At 33.4% G+C, this 20,088-nt stretch overlaps 1 protein-coding gene across 3 annotated transcripts in view; it reads left to right on the forward strand.

Moving 5' to 3' along the window:
* The window catches only part of LRP1B (LDL receptor related protein 1B), a 1,933,102-nt gene that overhangs the window by 1,794,365 nt on the left and 118,649 nt on the right, over positions 1-20,088 (forward strand). For 2 of the 3 annotated variants that reach the window (XM_050752792.1, XM_050752793.1), the window contains exons 72-77: positions 2,227-2,349; positions 8,051-8,176; positions 9,215-9,352; positions 10,906-11,040; positions 14,300-14,419; positions 16,364-16,605. In XM_050752792.1, coding sequence (XP_050608749.1) covers positions 2,227-2,349; positions 8,051-8,176; positions 9,215-9,352; positions 10,906-11,040; positions 14,300-14,419; positions 16,364-16,605 — 884 coding nt within the window. Of the gene's footprint in view, positions 1-2,226; positions 2,350-8,050; positions 8,177-9,214; positions 9,353-10,905; positions 11,041-14,299; positions 14,420-16,363; positions 16,606-20,088 lie in introns of those variants that run through there. The other variant, XM_050752794.1, reaches the window with a different exon arrangement.

Genomic DNA, 20,088 nt, shown 5'->3' on the forward strand with positions numbered 1-20,088 from the left:
TCATTTTGCTCTAGATCTCAAATCTCTCACACTCTCCTGATCCTCCAGAAACTCGTTACATTAATTACCCTTTTGCACTCCTGTACCCTCAAATGTGTCTTGTCTACTGAATTCTTATCAGAAGCATTTAAATGTGTTCAGGGATTTGTTCTTCCTCACACAAGCAACGAGGCTCACTTTCTGGTCTCTTTCTTCCCTTTATGGCCAAACTTCTGGAAAGAGATGTTTACATTCACCTCGGTCTTCTCATTCAATAGCCAATGACAATCATTTCATTAAACTCACCATCATTTCACTAAACCTGCTCTAGAATTAGTTACATGGGCTATCCCTCTCATTAGAACACTTTCCCCATGTATTGTCTGGCATCACTCTTTCCAGATATTTCTCTAACCATTTTGATTACTTTTTCTCAGTCTCTTTTGTAGACTCCTCTTTACTTACCCAATCTGTTTTTCTCTGTGTTCTCTTTTAAATTTCAAATCATAACTATATTCTGATCACTGCCAGATGCACGTTTACAGCTCAAAAACCTATCCTATATTTCAGACATATTTATCCACCAGCTTGCTCGACATCACCACATGGCTGTCTACCAGTACCTTAAATGAATTATGTCTTAAGCCTGCTCCTCCTGCTGTGTTCCTTTATTTAATGAACAATACCATCTACCAAATGGCCCAAACACACTAAAAAATGAGTTCCATGTTTGTGTGCTCACTCTCCTTTGCCACTCTCATCAATTTAGCCACCAGGTCCTGAGGAGTGTTCCTTCTGAAGAGTTCTCAGCTGTGGCTCCTCTAGATCTAGTTACCATCATTTCTTCTCTGGATTGCCATGACCTCTCTTGAAATATGTCTTTTTCCTTCAGTGTTGTCTTTACTGTCTCTCTCTTCAAATTTAGAATTTCTAAATTCTCGACACCAGAGCTAGAGTTTTCATTCTACAGTCCAACTGATTCTATCACTTCTTAAATTAAGCCTTTTGCTACTGAATGTGAGTTATCAGAGATTTGTGTAACAAGTCAGAACTCAGAGCAAGAAGAATTATTTGATCTTCATAAGTTCGGGCCCATTATTCCTTCCAAAGTACATCTGCAAGAGGAACAATGGCTCTTTCTGGGTATTTTCTAGGTTTTTAAGGGTGATCACTGTCACTGCTCTGCCCCATATTTTGGTGAATGTATGTGTGTTTAAATATGTTAATACCTTCAGTAAGTCAAATATGGACAACCCATGACTCATAGCTCTTACCTATATATGAGGATTAACTAGGTAGTGTAACCCTTTGGAAGCAATCTAATTTATCTTAATTCTGTACTCTGATGTTTGTATTGTTTCCCCAGGTACTTCTTGCACCTATGACCCTATACATTAACTGTACCTCTTTTATAACATATAAAAACATTGAGCCCCAGAGATATTAATAGAGTTATCCAAAGCAAGACTAGAACCCACAGTTCCTAACTCTCAAGTCCTAAAACTCCACTGTGTATTGCTACACCTCTAGACATATAACCCAAATTTGTTCGTTACTTAGGTCCTTTGCATGTGGTAGATGTACTTAAGAATTGTGTATTAGAATATTTTTGTATTCCTGATGTTTTTATTTATTTGTTAAAGGAGGAAAATGCAAACATTTTAAAAATCCAAAAAATAATGCTTTACTGCACAATCTTTATTTAAAAAAAAATCCCTGAAATATTGTATGATATGGCTAAATTCTTATTGCTGTTAGAAAATTGTTTCTTTGTGATTTCAAAAAAAATTTTACTGGTTAATCTAAGTTTTTAGTGATCTAGTTTATCAGTATTTCAGATACAGCCAAATTGTCTAATAATTCTAAAAATGTCTTTTCTTCAAGAAAAACACAAATTTTAATAATTACAATTAAAACTAAAAAATACAAATTTCTGTGTATTCAGCAACATAAAAATTATGTGAAACAGAGAAAACTTTAGATTCTTAAAAACTTTCTTTTAACATCTTATCAGTATTTTCTAAAAAAAGACATATATGAAAGTAATATTAGAATGTTTTGAAATGTAAACAGTGAATACATTTTATTAAAAAAATTGAACATTACTTGTTTCTGGTATTATGCTCGAAATAAATAAATGGAAGCAATCAACTAGATACTGTTTGCTAAGATTCAGAGGAATATGTGTCCTGCTGACTGGCATTGATTACCCTGAATCTCTTTGTTTCTTTTTGTTTTAAAATAAAGGAGGAAATATATGTAGAGCTGATGAGTTCCTTTGCAATAATTCTCTCTGCAAACTACATTCCTGGGTGTGTGATGGAGAGGACGACTGTGGAGACAACTCTGATGAAGCCCCTGATATGTGTGGTATGGCATTTCATGTGGCTCTAGATTATACTTGTATCTTCTGATCTCATGCCCCAGCATGAATCAATGAAGTGGTGAGGTGAACTACAAATTATACCATCCTGGGGTTAGGTAGATAAAGTGTAACCACAGATACAGCTTTCGTTCAGGTAATAAAGGGATAATCCTGTTCAGAAGTTATGACTTTATAGAGACTCATCCTAATGTGAACTTGCACAAGTCAACACTATTCAGAAGAGAGATAGAGTAATTGACATTTTAATTGAATAAGATTCATATAATAATTTTGGCTTCACATGAAATTGGAGCTTTATGTTAATTTTGGAGGGGTACAGATAAGCAAAGTAAAAATACATGAATAATAAAATCTCATAGTTTCACAAGCCACCCACTAATGAAATATCTATCTATCTATCATCTATCTATTAATCATCTATCTGTATATCTATCTATCCACATATCTATCCCTCTGTTTCATTACAAGTCTTAAGCACAGAACTGAAATTAGGAGTTATTTAACATTTAAACCTAAAGAATCTTAACAAAAGTTATTGTTTCTCCAAATTCAAGTTACTCTTGACTGACATTTGTCCTGTATATGCTTATGAGACCAACAAATATAAAAGTCTAATTTTAGATCAGCAGCATAAAGGATCTCTTCTATTTTAACGAACTTTTTTGGTCTCTGTTCTCATACCTTTTATCTAATCTCTGCAAGAAATGTAATTTCACCTATATTTTAAAGGAAAATGCTGCCATGTCAGATATAACTCAGTGGCACACCAGGTAAATTAAAGAAAGAAAATACAGCATGAGTGTATGTACTTACACTTTTTGTTCTATTTGTTGCATCAAGTTAAGGCAATATTTAGATATAGATGGTGGCATTTCACTACTGATGTTACAGTCGGGGAAAATACAAAAATGCAAGCAGCTTTGTTTTGTTAAGTATTTAAAAGTTGGAAAAAAAAAACAGGCTTTGGAGAGTTTTCTTTCTATAGATAAAACTCATTACGATGAGTAATGCAACTAAGTTTCAGCTTCAGTTTTCTTTACATAATCTTCGAAATAAACTCTGGGTAATCACCAGGGATTATATTGTTTCTGAATCATAATATATTAAACAATATGAGAGCTTATCTACCAACATCAATCCAGAACCTTTTTTTTTTTTTCAATTATATGACTTTTTTTTTCTATTCTCTATCCTATTTGACCACAAAACCAGTGAGTGGAATAGAAAATTTTCGATAATCGATGTACGGCTGCAGAATCAAACTCTCCTAGAGCCACTTCCAGGGCCGTGAATTGATTCTCAGGAGCATTCCACACAGCACAGATGGGAAACCTTGTAAAATCCAGATTGACTGTCTGAACATTTTTGCGTTTCTCTCAGTGAGCAATATCAACATTGAGTCAAGCTATTATGTGCCAGAAATTGTGCTAATTAGGACAAAAAATGGTTCTTTTTGACAAGGAGATCTTATTCTGCCTGTACAAATAAAAATAATTGTGATACTCTGTATTTCCAGCAATGATAGAATTAATTAAAAGTATGGAAAAGGCAGAGAGAGATTCAATGAACTCTACCTAAAGAATAATACAGAAAGCTACAGCGTTGAAGGAGCTAGACTAAAAGACATCTTAAGCAATGTGAATGGCATGAGAAAAGGTATCATTCATTCATTCAATAGACATTTGTTCAGCAAGAGACTATGATTAATTTGGTGATATAATGATGAAAGAAGTGAACGCGAACCCTGACCTCACAGAGCTTAGAATCTAGTGGAAGATGGATATTAATGAGAACAAAAATATATACTTACAAATTATGATACATACTATAAATAAAAAGTATGGTAATTTGTAAAAGTATGGAACAGAAAGATTTTATCAATCATAGGGTATGAGAAATAACATTTTAGTTCAGGCCTGGGAAATATTTAGCTGCTGAATAGGTGAAAAGAATTGAGGTTGGGAGTGGAAGTGTGACACAAAATTGCAGACAAAGGAAATAAGATATGTGAAGGCTCTGGGCAGGGCAAACCATGGCTTACTCAAGGAACTGAAGGATTTGTGTTCCCAGGAGTTACAGGCATTCCTGGATTTACCGGATTGTAGCCAGATAAACACATTGTAAACAGGAAATAATGTAAATTGACAGTGTGTGTTTGACTTTAAAATATTTTCAACATATAAAGGATACATCAGGACATAATCCCATAGTAAGTTGAGGAGAACATGTGTTGCTTTCACACCGTCATCAAGTCAGAAAAGCTTATATTGAACTATTGTTAAATTGGAGATCATCCGGATTTGCTTAGGATGAAACTAGAGACAGCAGAGATATCTGCAGCCTTGATTAGCTGAAAAGTAATTGGAAATACTAAGGAGTTTTAAGCAGAGGAGGCGCATGGTCATATTTAAATTTTACAAATATTGAATAGAAAGGATTGTAAGTGGTTAACAACATGGCAGTACTTTAGGCAAGCTATGCTAGTAGCTTGGGTTGAGATGGTAACAGCTTGTGCTAGCACAATATAGACAGATTTGAATGTTATATAAGAGGCAGAAGAAACTGGATTAAATGATGGATCAGATATGGTGAATGAGAGACAGCAAGTTGTGGAGTATAATGTGCACGTTGTTTTTGCTTTGTCGTTTGAATGGAAGGGGGTCACAGGAAAGGGAACAATTTTACAAGTAAAGGTTAGAAGACTGGACTGGGATGCATTGAGGAGACATTCAAGTAGAGGTTTCAAGTAGGCATCAGATGCTTGATTCTCACACTGAAAGGAAAGAGGTAGTCTACAGATAGAAATTCGACAACCAGCATAAAATGTAATAAATACAATGGAATATTTAGGATTATGCTGTGTGGAAATAAAGATAGGACAGGAAGGGAATTATCAAAGAATATTGAGTGACAGTAAGCCCCTAAGTGAAAATGAACTGGCAGAAGAGACTCAGGTAAGTGACCACAGAAGGCATTGCGAAAAGGAAGAGTGAGGCACCAGAGACACCAAAGTAATAACATGTTTCAGCAAAGATGTGATGGTTTCTGCAGAGGCAGGGGAAAATGAGTTCCAGAAAAATGATTATTTTTACGTAGGAGTCAACTAGTCTTCTGTCTCTGCTCTTAAAATATAGAAATGAGTTGATAGACTACATGTAGATACAGGTAGATCTGAAATTATTTAATAATATGTTAAGAAATTTCCCATCTTTGTATTTCTACTTATTTTTGTACTCTCTATATATATGCTTTCCAAGTAGCATTGATAAATATTCATACTTGGTGGTATCAGTTGACCTTGTAGTATGATCCTCTGCAACATTTCTGGCTTCCCAGATGCAGATATTGGGAGAGCAGATGGTTTCGTTCATCTAAGTTTAGGGTTATTTTGGATAACTAAGATGAAAAAGAGAAAAGGGCCAGAGAATCCAGGTTATTGGGAAGAAAGTGGGTTTCTAAACTTACCTAGTACTTAGAACAGTGTCCAATGTATTATAGGTTACTATAAATATTAATGGGGAGAAAAGTACAGACAACAGTCATTGGTGAATAGGGAAAAGGTAGCTACATCAATGAGCTAGAGTTAAGATAAAGTGGAAGAGTCTTTGCAATGATACTGATTGGATTAAAAATCTTTTAAAAAAGAGATTGTGCTCAAAATGGGGCATTCATACCAGTGGTTTCACAAATAAAGTAAATTATAGGAAACAGCAAATTTATGCTGCAACTGTTTATACAAGTTAGTATTCTTAATGGCAAGCAACAGAAACTGCCACTGTGAATCACAAATAGAAATTTGTTGAAATCCACCAATGTGAACAACCTCCTAGGAGAGTGTTGGCTTAGTTAGGATTAGAGTAAAAGGACATAGGGTATAAGAAATTTAAGGAGCTAAGAAACCTCATTGGCTGGTTTTCTTATGTGAATGTTGAAGCCATCTAAGATGCTAGAATGAATTTAAATGGAGATCTTAAAAGACTATGATGGAATGTGCTAGTCTTCAGTAAACTGGGGTGGAGATGATGTTTTTGAAGTTGATTAGAAAATAGCAGTGGCGTGAAGATGTAATCAAATGTCTAGCCTTCAAAATACATTATTTTGTTTTAGATAATAGAAGTAATAGTTTATTTCAGATAATAGAAAGTAAAGATAGGATAAAGCTATGGAAGCTATAGTAGGAAACTAGGATGTTTTCAAACATGAGATGACATGAGGTTTGACCAAATTAAGAGACATTCCTAAAAGATCTAAAGAGGAGGGAGTATATTTAGAAAATGGACCAAATTTCACTTAAAGCAAGGAAGTCAGGGATGGAGTGCAACTTATTTAAGAAGCTGTAATAAAGTTGTATTGCTCAAATATTGAGATGGACCAAGGATGAGTCTGCAGGATTGGCACGAACAAGATAGTGACAAGTCTATTAGGCCATTCAAAGTATCTTAAATTGTATTCTCAAGGAAATTGATAACTGTAGAACAAATGGTTACATGAATATGTTAGACTGATTTTTTTCTCATGGCTTTTTGAGGCTCTGAGAATGGAATATGAAGCCAGAGACATTCAGCATATCTCTCTGTAAAAGATAATAAACGCTAAGCTATTGTAACTGGTAGAGATGGCTAGAAGATGCCAAACCTGGGGACAATAGCAACAGAACTTGGTGACTACTGAGAATTGATGGTCAATGGGAGGAATACATTCGAATAATTCCAGACTTTTGGCTATGATATGCCACCAACTGAACAATGGAAATAAAGTGTGTTTGAGAACAAGGGGTTAAGATGAGATGATAAAGAGCTGAGTGATGAGCTTGTTACATTTGAAACTGTTGAAGGGATGTCGTACAACCAATTGTGAGATGTTTGAACTAGATAGAGAATTGAAAGTCTTCAGGATGTAGTGGAAAGTAAATCAGTGAGAGTGAATAAACATATATAAGCAAAGAATTCAAGTGTGAGAACATCAGGGGAACAACGACAGAGTCCTGGATAATTTCACATCTAAGGATGAAGACTAATGACAGATACTTCCTGCTTTAAGAGTGGAAGTCTTCAGATTAGATAGTAATAGAGGAGACAAATGTAAAATTCCCTGGCTTTCATTGTGGTCTTTTTAAATACACACAAAAACATGCACATTAAAAACAAATAGCTAAGATCATCTATGTGCCTCAAATACATATCTAAACCTTTGTTTACAGAGACAAAGAGTAAGAAATAAAGCTATAATACTGTTGGGATTTTTGTTTGTTTGTTTTCACTGAATGACCTATTTTCAATTTTGGGCCTGTAACATATGCTTGCTCCGGCTCTAGGCTGTGTGAAATTGCTCTTTGAGATAGCTAAGTGTCCTGCCATATTGCATAATTGTAGGCATAAATTAATTTGGTACACTAAGTAAAGTCAGCTAACATAAGGCATCTGGAAATGAGACCATAAAGTTTGGCTCTTTCTTATTTCCTTGAAGATCCTCAGCTGTGCACATTTTTCTGTAGTTAATATAAATAACTAGAATCATCACATATTTTTCTGGTAGCCACTAGTAGGCAATTGTCATAGCAAAAAAAGATATTTAGAAAAGTTAGCTTATGGATTTGAAAAGAAAGAATAAAAGAAAAAGGGAGAATGTTCTTCATAAATCAATGTACCCGAAGGAGCTTCTTTGGTTTTTCTTCTTTTTCTTCAGTCAAATTTCTTTGTCCATCCACAAGACCTCACAGATGCAGAAATAACAGAATATGCCTACAGTCTGAGCAAATGTGCAATGGGATTGATGACTGCGGGGACAACTCAGATGAAGATCACTGTAGTGGTAAATGCGTTTAATGTGAAATAATTCAGTGATGGCTACAAGGTTCTCTGATGACTTGGGGTACAAATATTTTAAAAAATATATATTTCTTATGTGGATGTCTGAGGGCATTATTTTCAGACATTTGATCTTCTGACAAGGTATAAAAGTATTCCACCAGCATTTCATTTGCCTTATAGCTGTGCACCTTTATCCATAGTTCCCACTAACCACTTTATTCTAGAAAATATTAATCCCGGAGAAGCAATATAGAGATTTTAAAATGCTCCTTGTTTAAAGATCTAATTCGTTGAAGAAAGGGAGCTTATATAGATTGTATGTATATGCAATTCCTTTTTCCAAATTCTGAAGTTCAAAAACCTTTTAATGCAAAAGACTTATGTTGGCAGTAAAATCATTTGGAGACAAAGCTTGACCTGATCTAATTGGAGCCATTTAATATCATCCTCTAAAAAAATTCCACTTAGGGTAAATATTTTTTAAATTTTCTGTAGATATCAGTGTTACTTACTTAAAGTAAACATACTGTCACTTTCCTAAAATCTAAAAATTTCAGAATGTTTAAAAATTTGACATTGAGGCCGGGCGCGGTGGCTCACGCCTGTAATCGCAGCACTTTGGGAGGCCGAGGCGGGCGGATCACAAGGTCAGGAGATCGAGACCACGGTGAAACCCCGTCTCTACTAAAAATACAAAAAATTAGCCGGGCGCGGTGGCGGGCGCCTGTAGTCCCAGCTACTCAGGAGGCTGAGGCAGGAGAATGGCGTAAACCCAGGAGGCGGAGCTTGCAGTGAGCCGAGATCGCGCCACTGCACTCCAGCCTGGGCGACAGAACGAGACTCCGTCTCAAAAAACAAAAAACAAAAAAAAACAACAACAAACAAACAAACAAAAAAAAAATTTGACCTTGAGAGCTTCAAATCACGAATTATAAACCCATGTTTTTCATAGTAGTTAGTAAAATTTTAGAGATATTACATGCTCAATAGTGTGTTTTGATTCTGTGGAGCACTAATCATTTTTTGTATGCCTCTATAGGTAAGCTGACATATAAAGCAAGGCCTTGTAAAAAGGATGAATTTGCTTGTAGTAATAAAAAATGCATCCCTATGGATCTCCAGTGTGATCGACTTGATGACTGCGGAGATGGTTCAGATGAGCAAGGATGCAGAATAGGTGAGCTTGTTTTCTGTTAAGCAAAGTACCGGGATACACAAGTCTAACTTCTGCTTGTATATGACTAAAATTTTCTGGATGTAAATATTGCTCTTCAAAATATGCTTTACTGATGCCCTTTTTCAAAAACCTTTGCCAAAGCAACCTTAGAATACTACTTAAGTTAATTTCAGACAGTATGAAGTGGACAAGGTTGACTTTGTAAAGAGTACCCTTGTTAAAGCAGAAGCTGAGAAATCAATATTCAGATATAGAAATTGATGTCAGCAATGTAATCTATATCATTTAGTAATTTGTCTTAGACAAATGTAGTGTTTTTAAATTTTATAAACAGTGATATTTAGTTGAATGGTAGTAAAGGTCTTAATTTAGTCAATGATTTTTTAAAAAAATTAATCCATTGCCAAATCATTCTTATAGAAGATGTGGTTTTTTTTTTTTTTTTTTTTTTTTTTTTTTTTAGCTCGGGTGCCATGATACTTGAGTTATTACATCCTGATTGTGAATAGTTTATATTTAACTAATGCTTGGCATTTGACTTTTTTGTATTAGATAAAAATAATTAAATTTATGATCCTAAATTCAGTTTGCTTACAGAAGTCACACAATATTTCCTACTTTTGGATCTTTTCTTTTATTTTTATTTATGCATCTAAATGTTCCTAACTTAGGGATGAAGCAATACCCACCAGGATATGGCTACATGTGTCTAAACCGTGGTATCATGCCACTGACCTATTTTAACTAATTGTAAAATATTCAAGTCAGTGGGGACAAATAATAGTTACAATTATAATAAAGTTCTCATATTTGTCAAAAATTTGATTTAAGTAACTTAGAGATAATATAATGTTATCCTTATAATAATGTCCCTCTCATTTATTTAAAAGAGAAGATTTTTTAAAATGTTTTCCTGAATGGGAGATAAAGCAGTAAAATTGCAACTGCTCTCCTGGAAATTACAAGTAACTTTTTGTCTGTCCCAGAACGTTGCAGCTTATAAACAACCATTCTGAGCACATTACACACTCAAGTGTTACTCTTCATATGTCTGTCCAGCATAAAAAAATGAAATTTAAACTGCTGATTTAGCCAACTTGCTTGAGTAACTTAGCAGTACCCTTGATTGAGTTTACAAATATTAAGCGTAGGTTAGCAATAAATGCCTCAATTTCTAAGTAGCTTATAGGAAATGCTTTGGCTCTCAGAGAAGGGTGTAGTACTTATATATGGTACTGTAATAAAGATAGCCTGTCATTAGAATCATTGACTCCTGACTTACTTTTAAAAAGTATATTATAGCTTAAGAGCAACCCTAAATATCAGCTGTTAGCAGCTTGGTCTAATCTGTATTTAATGTTAATGAATTCAGTTTTTATACTTCTATACATTTATAAGACATGGGGCTTATATGGAGAGAAGACCTTAACCTTATATACTCAAAAATAGTTATCTATGGAGTAATCAATACCATTTCAAATATTTTTAAAAAGTAAACTCCCCACTTCAGGAATTAGAATTATATTAGTTTTGATAATATTTTTAAATCCCAGCTCCTACTGAATATACCTGTGAAGATAATGTGAATCCATGTGGAGACGATGCAAATTGTAACCAAATAAAAACATCTGTTTTCTGTCGCTGTAAGCCTGGATTTCAGAGAAACATGAAACACAGACAATGTGAAGGTAGAGTACTTTTCCTCAACAGCTTGCTCGTAAATCTTTGGGTTATGAAAAGACTCCCAAGACTTCTAAATTGTGAAATCATAGGGGATTGATTTTCATCAAAATGATGTCTATCTACGGGATACCATTTCACTTATGAGAATGAAAGTCTCTGGGGTCAAGAGCTTGTTTGTTTGTGGAGCTAAGCTAACCACGACAGAGGCTACAAAGCTTTTTCTATAGCAAATTCAGAGCTGCAGGAATTTCAATTCTATTGCTACAATACTGTTTTGAAATGCAAATAATGAAATTGCTGGTTCAGGAACTATTGGAGAATTAGTCTTGCTTCATGAAAAAAAAATATGTTTATGATGACCCATTTCTCTTGAGTGTGGCATTTGCAATACTGAAATAGGTAAATCACATTTAGAGAGGCATGGGCTTTTGTCCTAAAATCATGTTTTAAATAGATCATAATGTGTCTTTAAAAATTCAAAGTCAGGATCTACATAAATCTGTCAACTTACTTGAGATCATTTAAAAATTGAGCATGTAGGATAGCCAAAATCTTATAGTAAGTAAGTAAATATAATCTACATCAGTGTTCTAACTATAGAACCATGAAATACAGACCCATATGCACTTTCTGCAAGTTTCTCCAATAAAACTGCTATTTGTATTCATATTCACATTATTGTAAGTACAGCCAAACTTAAAATAACTAAGTCTGGCTTATCCAGGCTAAATTCAAGTCTTCAAATGCTTTTACCTACCAGCTTGCTTTTGTTATGTCTCTCTGTGATATTTTGGGGCTAAGAAAAATGATTTTACTTTGTGTTAATCAAAATGGAATTATTTAAATGAATTGATTCTACTCACCCAAAAGGGGGATAAGTGTAGTCATGTCATGTTTATCTACATTTTGAGTTATATGTGTATTTGGATTATTCGTGACATTTGATTTTTCCATTACCGTGAGATTGAAAGCTGACAATCTAGGTTTCCTGTATTTTAGTTAACAAATGAATTATCTTTCAAACTATGGTATTTATTTTTCCAAGGCTCTATCAATTACATATAAACACACACACATACACAATTCTTTCAAGATTTTAATTTCATAACATTTATTTTCTAATATTCATTTGTGAGTGGATTTTTTCTGTATGTATGTACTAAATTTAGAAATTATATTCTTCAACTTTTCTTAATTTTTAATTGTATTCCACAGCAAATATAACCTGCACACTACATTCTTTATTTTAAGTTGCTATGAATCTACTTTTTCATATTATTTTGTAGGACAAATGAGTAACTTCTGAACTCTAATAAAATGTTCATCTATTAAAATAGTTCTATTTCAGTGTCGAAGAAGGGTAAGACAACTTGGATTCTATAATCCAAAAATTTAATTGTGTTTGTACCCTTCACTTATGTATCTGAAAAAAATGCATAAGAAATTGCTGTTTGATGTTAAAGCCCAAACACTTCAATTAGAATATCTAAAGGGAAAAAAGTAAAGAGGAATGATGGAAGAAAGTAGAAAGGGATTAACAGTTGCTGAGTGCCAGGTACTGTTTTGGGTACTAGGCATGTGTGGAATTCCTCCATCCCCTTCAAAACCTCATGATCCAGGCTTTCTAGAGATGAGGAGAAAATGATGCTTTGGGCCAGTATGGAGACAAGTGAGGAAGTTGAGGTTTTATCAAATCATGCAGAATATTGCTTATTTGGATTCTGTACCAAAGGGAAACCATAATGACAAATAACTGCCTGTTCAAAGTTACAGATGCTGAACAAATCAGAAATATTTGTTGTAATTGTGATGGTTAAGTACTGACAAGATGCGTTCCACTTCATTCCTGTAAAATATTTATTAAAAACAACTAAATACAGTTTTCTGCATCTATTTACTCTACATTTCAATCAAATAGCAATGTGTTGTCCTGAAAATACTTATGTGTTCTTAGGCAAAGTATCACAGTAAAGTCAACAAAATCAGAAAACCTGAGTTTAAGCCCTGACGTTGTGATTTACAAGTGTCACTACCACTGAGCCTTAGAACCTTGTTGTGTGCTACGCAAAAAATAGGTATTCGTACTGTGCCGATTCTTAAGTTCTCTTATTCAAGGGAAGGATTTATCTCACAGATTTATTAAGTAATTAGGAGATTATAAGTGATAAAATGAGGCAGGGGAAATATGCTGGTTAAACACAAAAGTAGAGAAGGAAAAGAGAGGAAGATTAGACAGTTCCCTAGAATAATCTGGCCTCAATCCTGGCTCTTCATAAGCCCTTAAAATTAGAGTCATGTGCCAAACTACATGACTCTAATTAAATCACATGAATACTGCCGTGATTTATTTATGTATGCTCGTGATTTAGAGTTATGTATTCATATATAGGCATGCAGTTTTTTGCTTGCTTAATTCACATAATCTCAATACAGCCCTTCTTGTTACATAGTCACTTCATATATATGAGTCCAGAAGTGTATTAGAGATGCACCCAAATCTTTGTTCTCTGCCAGTCATTGTGCAAAATCTGGCAATAAAAAAGGAATGTATCATAATTTATGTCCTCAAGGGACTGACATTCAAGTAGAAGGTATGATGTAACCACATTCCTGAAATATAACAACAGTGTAAGAAAGAAACACCAGGAGAGCAAAGACTGGAGGAACTAGTGATGAATCATCACTCTCATATATCGTGGAGACCAAGGAAGGCTTTATTTCAGGTGGATCTTGAAAGATGAGTAGAAATTCTGTATGGAAACATGGGCAAGGGCATTACAGGATGAAAGAATAGCCCATGACATCTGCAAAGGCATGGAGGTAGGTCATCACAAACAGCTTAAAAGAAAACCTCAAGGCAGGTCTATTTGCGTGAATGGAAATCTATACAACAAACCCCAATGGGGGTACAAGTTTATCTAGTAGCAAACCTGCACTTGTATCCTTGAATTTAAAAGGTAAAAAAATAAGTAAACATTTTAAAACAGAAAAAAAGAAGCCTCAGGGAAGTTTGAAATTGATGTTTTAATATTCTAAGTGGATTAATAAAAGCAATGGCAACTGATGAATCTTCTAGCACAAACATTGTGAAAAATGATTATACTTTCACAAATATGGCACTGCAAGTCACAGATTAAACATGTGAAAGGACAATAAAAACTAGTAATACGTTAAAGAAAAATAATTTTGCTTTTTTGAAATGTGGTAAGAATAGGAGTATGAACTGGGGTTCTGATGATGCTATTTTGAGCTCTTCTTTTCTAGACCTCAATGAATGTTTGGTGTTTGGCACATGTTCCCATCAATGTATAAATGTGGAAGGATCATATAAATGTGTGTGTGACCAGAATTTTCAAGAAAGAAATAACACCTGCATAGCAAAAGGTAAGATTATAACCACTATCACAAATACTATTACAATTTTGTTGTAAACATTTTATGGAGAAAACCATTTGCTATTTCATTTCAGTGACAGCTTCATTTCTCATAAAATAAAAATATTTTTAATGATTATTAATTTGACCAATTGATTAGTTAATATTAATGAATTTAATCTTATATGGCTTATGGAAATGACTATGAAATACATGGTTACTGTTAAAATCACATAGTGTTCAAAACAATTTTTCAAAAGGGGTAAAAGTTTAAAAGCCAGTGTGATAGAATGTGAAGTATCTCTCTTGATGGTCTGCTCTAAGGGAATATGATAAAAATTATACCCCTGGGATAAAAATAAAAGGTTAAACATTAGCATTATAAGGAGAAAGGAATTTTGAGTAAGAATTTTAAGGGTTTTAAAACAAGATCTTTCTTTCAAATTTAGAACTCCTCCACTTACTAATATTATTTTTTAAAAAGATTAAATGATAGGCCAGATGCAGTAGCTCACGCCTGTAATCCCAGGACCTTGGGAGGCCAAGGCAAGCGGATCACGAGGTCAGGAGTTCAAGAACAGCCTGACCGACATGGTGAAACCCCGTCTCTATTAAAAATACAGAAATTAGCCAGGCGTGGTGGTGTGCACCTGTAGTCCCAGCTACTTGGGAGGCTGATGCAGAAGAATCGCTTCAACCCAGGAGGCAGAGGTTGCAGTGAACCAGAATTGCACCACTGCACTCCAGCCTGGGTGACAGAGCAAGATTCCATCTCAAAAAAAGAAAAACAAGCAAACAAACAAACAAACAAAAAGATTAAATGATAAACTATGGTTCTGGGCAATTGTAGGTATAGATTTTAATATTCATATGTTTATGCTAAATAATATTGTAACTTCAATATTGTTAGCTGCAAGGTATGATTGGACATTATTATTATAATAAGATTGTTATTACAAGAAGAAAAGGATGACATAATGGATCAGCTGTGGGCTATAGCATTAGATATACTTGGATTGGAATCCCAGCACAGCACCTTTTAGACTGTGTGGTCTCGAGGAATTCACTAAAGTGTCTGAGCCTCAGTTCAGTTTCCATAGTTATAAGAAGTGAAGATAAACTGTGAAAGGCTTAACATAGCGTTTGACACATAATGAGCATTCATTCATTATATAATGTTAATGAGAGCTATTAACATTACAGAGCTGAAAGGCATCTCATGGGGTATTCTTATTATTATTTATTTGCAGAAACTGTATCTGCAATCCAACCTCTCTTTAGGGCTTCATTAATATTTTAATTGATATTTTTGGCATTTGCTTTAGGGTTTTACTTGTCAGTATGAAAATGACTTTAGTATTCTATTGTAGATGTCAAAAATTTAGAATGTTTCACTTAGCAGGATTCTAGATAATTTAGAGATTATAGAACTTTAATGTAATAAATGCTGATATCTTTTTATGCTAAAAGTTAATAAGTACTTAAGATGTATAAATACAGTAAGAGGAAGATTCTTCATATCTTAATTTTTATTTCTTAGCCTAAAGTAATGATCACTCAGGTTCATAAATTAAGTACTCAGAAACTTTAGAAGCTTAATGAGTATACAACATAGCACCTGGACATTGACAATTGATGCATTATAACCTACTGTATTGTGACTTATCAAATAATAATCTCTCTTCATATAAAGGACATCTATATGTACATAATTTCTAGCCACAAGGAAAGATTGGCACTAGAAAACCTCTATCAATAATTATTATAAATATTTAGATAAGTGGATATCAGAAATAATAAGCCGTAAAGACTAAAAGATAATATAAAGCTGGTTGATTTTTGAGGAAAAACTGTATTAAGAATAATAATTCAAGATCATTTAAAAGTACAATTATTGCTTTTAACATTAGTTGAAATTTACTTTATTTTTGTATTTTATTATAATAATCTCCAGGCTCTGAAGATCAAGTTCTCTACATTGCTAATGACACTGATATCCTGGGTTTTATATATCCATTCAACTACAGTGGCGATCATCAACAAATTTCTCATATTGAACATAATTCAAGAATAACAGGGATGGATGTATATTATCAAAGAGATATGATTATTTGGAGTACTCAGTTTAATCCAGGCGGAATTTTCTACAAAAGGATCCATGGCAGAGAAAAAAGGCAAGCAAACAGTGGCTTGATTGTAAGTAAATACCATTATATATTTGAAAGTCCATACCTTTCCAACAGCTGCTTTTTAAATAAAATGTATCTATTGTAATATCTAATTATATTAATTAATATATTCAATTATTTTCCCAATATTTTCCTTGTATAGCAATAATGTATTTCTCTGCTCATTCATTATCATAGCTGTACATGACTTATTTTAGTTGTACGCTTTTATGTTTTTGCTTTAATGTATTTGACTTATATATAGTATAAGAATGCTAATGAATGATACCTAACATCTCCAGAACATCTGCTCCATAGTGCTTTACAATTATTATGAATATAAGCTTTTTTATCATGAGATGAGATTGGGAAACATCACATTATTTTTACATTAGAAAGTAGTGTAATGCAGGGATAATTGTTTCTCTTCTTACATTATCATAAATATACTTCTACTCTAGGGCAGGACATCAACTCAATGGTGTAACCATTTCTTCTGACTCCTGATAACTATATTTCAGGAAACATCCAAAACAGAAATATTGTGCACTTGTGTATGATGGACATGTTGATAATCATGGTTTTTGAGAAAAATAAACTGGAATATGTTTCAATTTATGGTTATAGATTATCCCTTTTTGTTTTAGGGCATGTCAAGTTATTGTGTGTTTTATATTTTTAAGTAACCTGGAAGGAAAATGACAGATAAATGTGTATTTTTATAGGGCCTGGCCCATTCCTGTACAACCAAAAAGTCAAGTGCTGTCCCAGCAGGATGTAATTGAAGCTTTGTGTTTAATAAAAATTAGAGGTTCCTATCTAGAAGTCCTCCCTACTTTTTCTACTAGCATCTACCATAAACACTTGAACTACATGAATCCATTTGATGCAAGTCTGGAACATATTTTAATTTTATCAGCAGTAGATGGCAATATGCTGGTTTTAAAATAAGCTATTGTAGCTTTCAAATTCAGATTTAGATTAACTTAGATGAAACCTTTGAGTAAAAATCCATGTATACCAGAATTGTTCAATTCCTATTTCCTCGAACACAATAGCTACCATTAACTTTTGTTAGCTCTAAAACAGAAATCTGCCTGTTGAAAACATTGCTTCTATGGTAACATGGCATCTGTTGTTAATGAATGAATAAAGAGTATATACTGTGGAGTTATATTGGCTGAGTTTGAATCTTATTCCTGTTGCTTACTGGCCTCTTAGCTTCTTGGTACTCTATTTCAAGAGGTTCTAGTGATGATTCAGTTTACATATTAGTATATTAACTATATACTAAAATTAATTGTATATAATTACATGTAACTAATAAATAATATACATTAATTATATGTATTTTATATACTAATGTCTAACTGTCTAGGTATATAGGAAGTACTATTTAGATGCTTGCTATTAATAGTAGGATGATTCTGTTGATGATGGTGATGACATTAATAACAATAATTGGCAAAATGTTCTCTGCTTCATATTAGCACATTAAACATTATTTGCAAATTACATATCTGCATTTTATAATTGATAAAGATAGACACATCTTTAATTTTGGCATAATTTTTCAAGAAAAGTCTTTGTTTTATTTAGCTTTGTGCTTTGGGGAAATTGATTGTCCTTTAGTTCAGGGGTCTCCAACCCCCAGGCCACAGACCAGTATCAGTCTGTGGCCATTAGGAACCTGATTGCACAACAGGAGGTGAGCAGCTAGTGAGGGAGCATTACCATCTGAGCTCTGCACACTGTCAGAGCAGTGGTGGCATTGCATTTTCACAGGAGCGCAAACCCTATTGTGAACTGTGCATGGGAGGAATCTGTGAACTGTGCATGCAAGGGATCTAGATTGCTGAGTTCCTTGTGAGAATCTAATCCCCCATCCACCCCATTCGTAGAAAAGTTGTCTTCCATGAACCTGGTCCCTGGTGCCAGAAAGGTTGGGGACCGCTGTTCTAGTGAACAGAATTCACAAAATTTATTGTAGATTTTAAGCCAAATTCACTCAATGTTTGGTAACTAAGTTTTCATTCTTATACACAGAAATGTATTTATGTATTTTACTTGAATATTTATTTATATGTGTATATTTTACATATTTTATCTTTATTAATGTGTTATAGAATCTTTCATATTCAATGGCAAAGCTTGATTAGACTTATTTTAATAGGATATAAAACTTTATTTACTCTTTTAATGATAGTAATAACTTGTGTTATATCATCCGGACTTCCTATGTTTTGCTTTTGTTTTCACCTCTCTATTTAAATCTCTCATGACTAATAGCATTCACAAAGAAGAAAAATGGATAACAGTAGGAGTGCATTTTCTACTAAGGAGTTCATCATAACTAACTAAATGCCGTAATTATAAGTTTGGAACCTCTGAGCCATGAGTTTTAGCACTATAAGCCAAATTTCCTAACAATTCTAGCCAATACCTTATTTTAAAAAATACTTTAGAGCTGCACTGATAAAAGCAACTATTTAACTTTGCTTCCTAAATCTTTTTGTATTCCTGATATTTCAATATTATAAAGACAGACTAAATCTATTATTACCACCGTAGTGAGTAATATGAATTGTAGAGCAATTAACTTGAAAGATATATCACATATCTGAGTCTCAGCTTACTCATCTGAAAACAACTATAATATTGAAGTACACAATTTCTACAACTCCTTTGAGATAATAAATATATTTGATTTCCAAAAGATGTATGGCATATCATATATCTATCCAATTATTATCTGGACAATTTGTGTTTACTCCTCTGAAATCTGTCTTATGTATTAATAATTGATTTTCTATCTTATGAATTACTCTGCCATGTAAACATTGGTTCTTCTAACAATAACACGCTAGTCATCCCTTAGTTTAATGAGCATGTAATCTAATTCATCTTGTAAGTTTTGACACAAATATTAAATAATACTGATTGAGACTTCCTCACCCCTTGAAAAATAAAACTCAAGATTTTTTCCCTAGGCTGATTATGGCACATTGATTTCTATCTCTGAATCAATAAACAAGGGAGCGAAAAATCTACAAATCAAGCTATGAATACATTAGTTGTAACTCCATTATCAGTGAACCAAATGGAAGAAGTTAGCCATGTGGTAGCAGGATGTTTTAAAAACATACTTGCAGATACTACAAATATTGGAATAGTTCAATTTCCATAAATAGTATAAAATCTGTTGCATCAAAAACCAGAAGAATATTATTCAGACAACTAAATGTTAAATGAAGTCCATTCCAAAAAAAAATGGTTATTTTTCCATATGATCCTGTTTCATTATTATTATTATTATTATTATTTTTATTTTGGAAATTGTGAAGGCAATACTCTTCTGTAATCTATGAAAATGGTTAGAATACTAATAATTATTATAAATTTAAATTTCAAATGCAGACCAAGTTGTTTATAATTAGAAATACTTATGATTTTCTAATCTTCTGAGCTATACAAAAGGAATGGATTTTTTTCCTTTAAGAAAATAAATAAT

This window comes from Macaca thibetana, chromosome 12 (assembly GCF_024542745.1).
Source record: "Macaca thibetana thibetana isolate TM-01 chromosome 12, ASM2454274v1, whole genome shotgun sequence".
NCBI lineage: Eukaryota > Metazoa > Chordata > Mammalia > Primates > Cercopithecidae > Macaca > Macaca thibetana.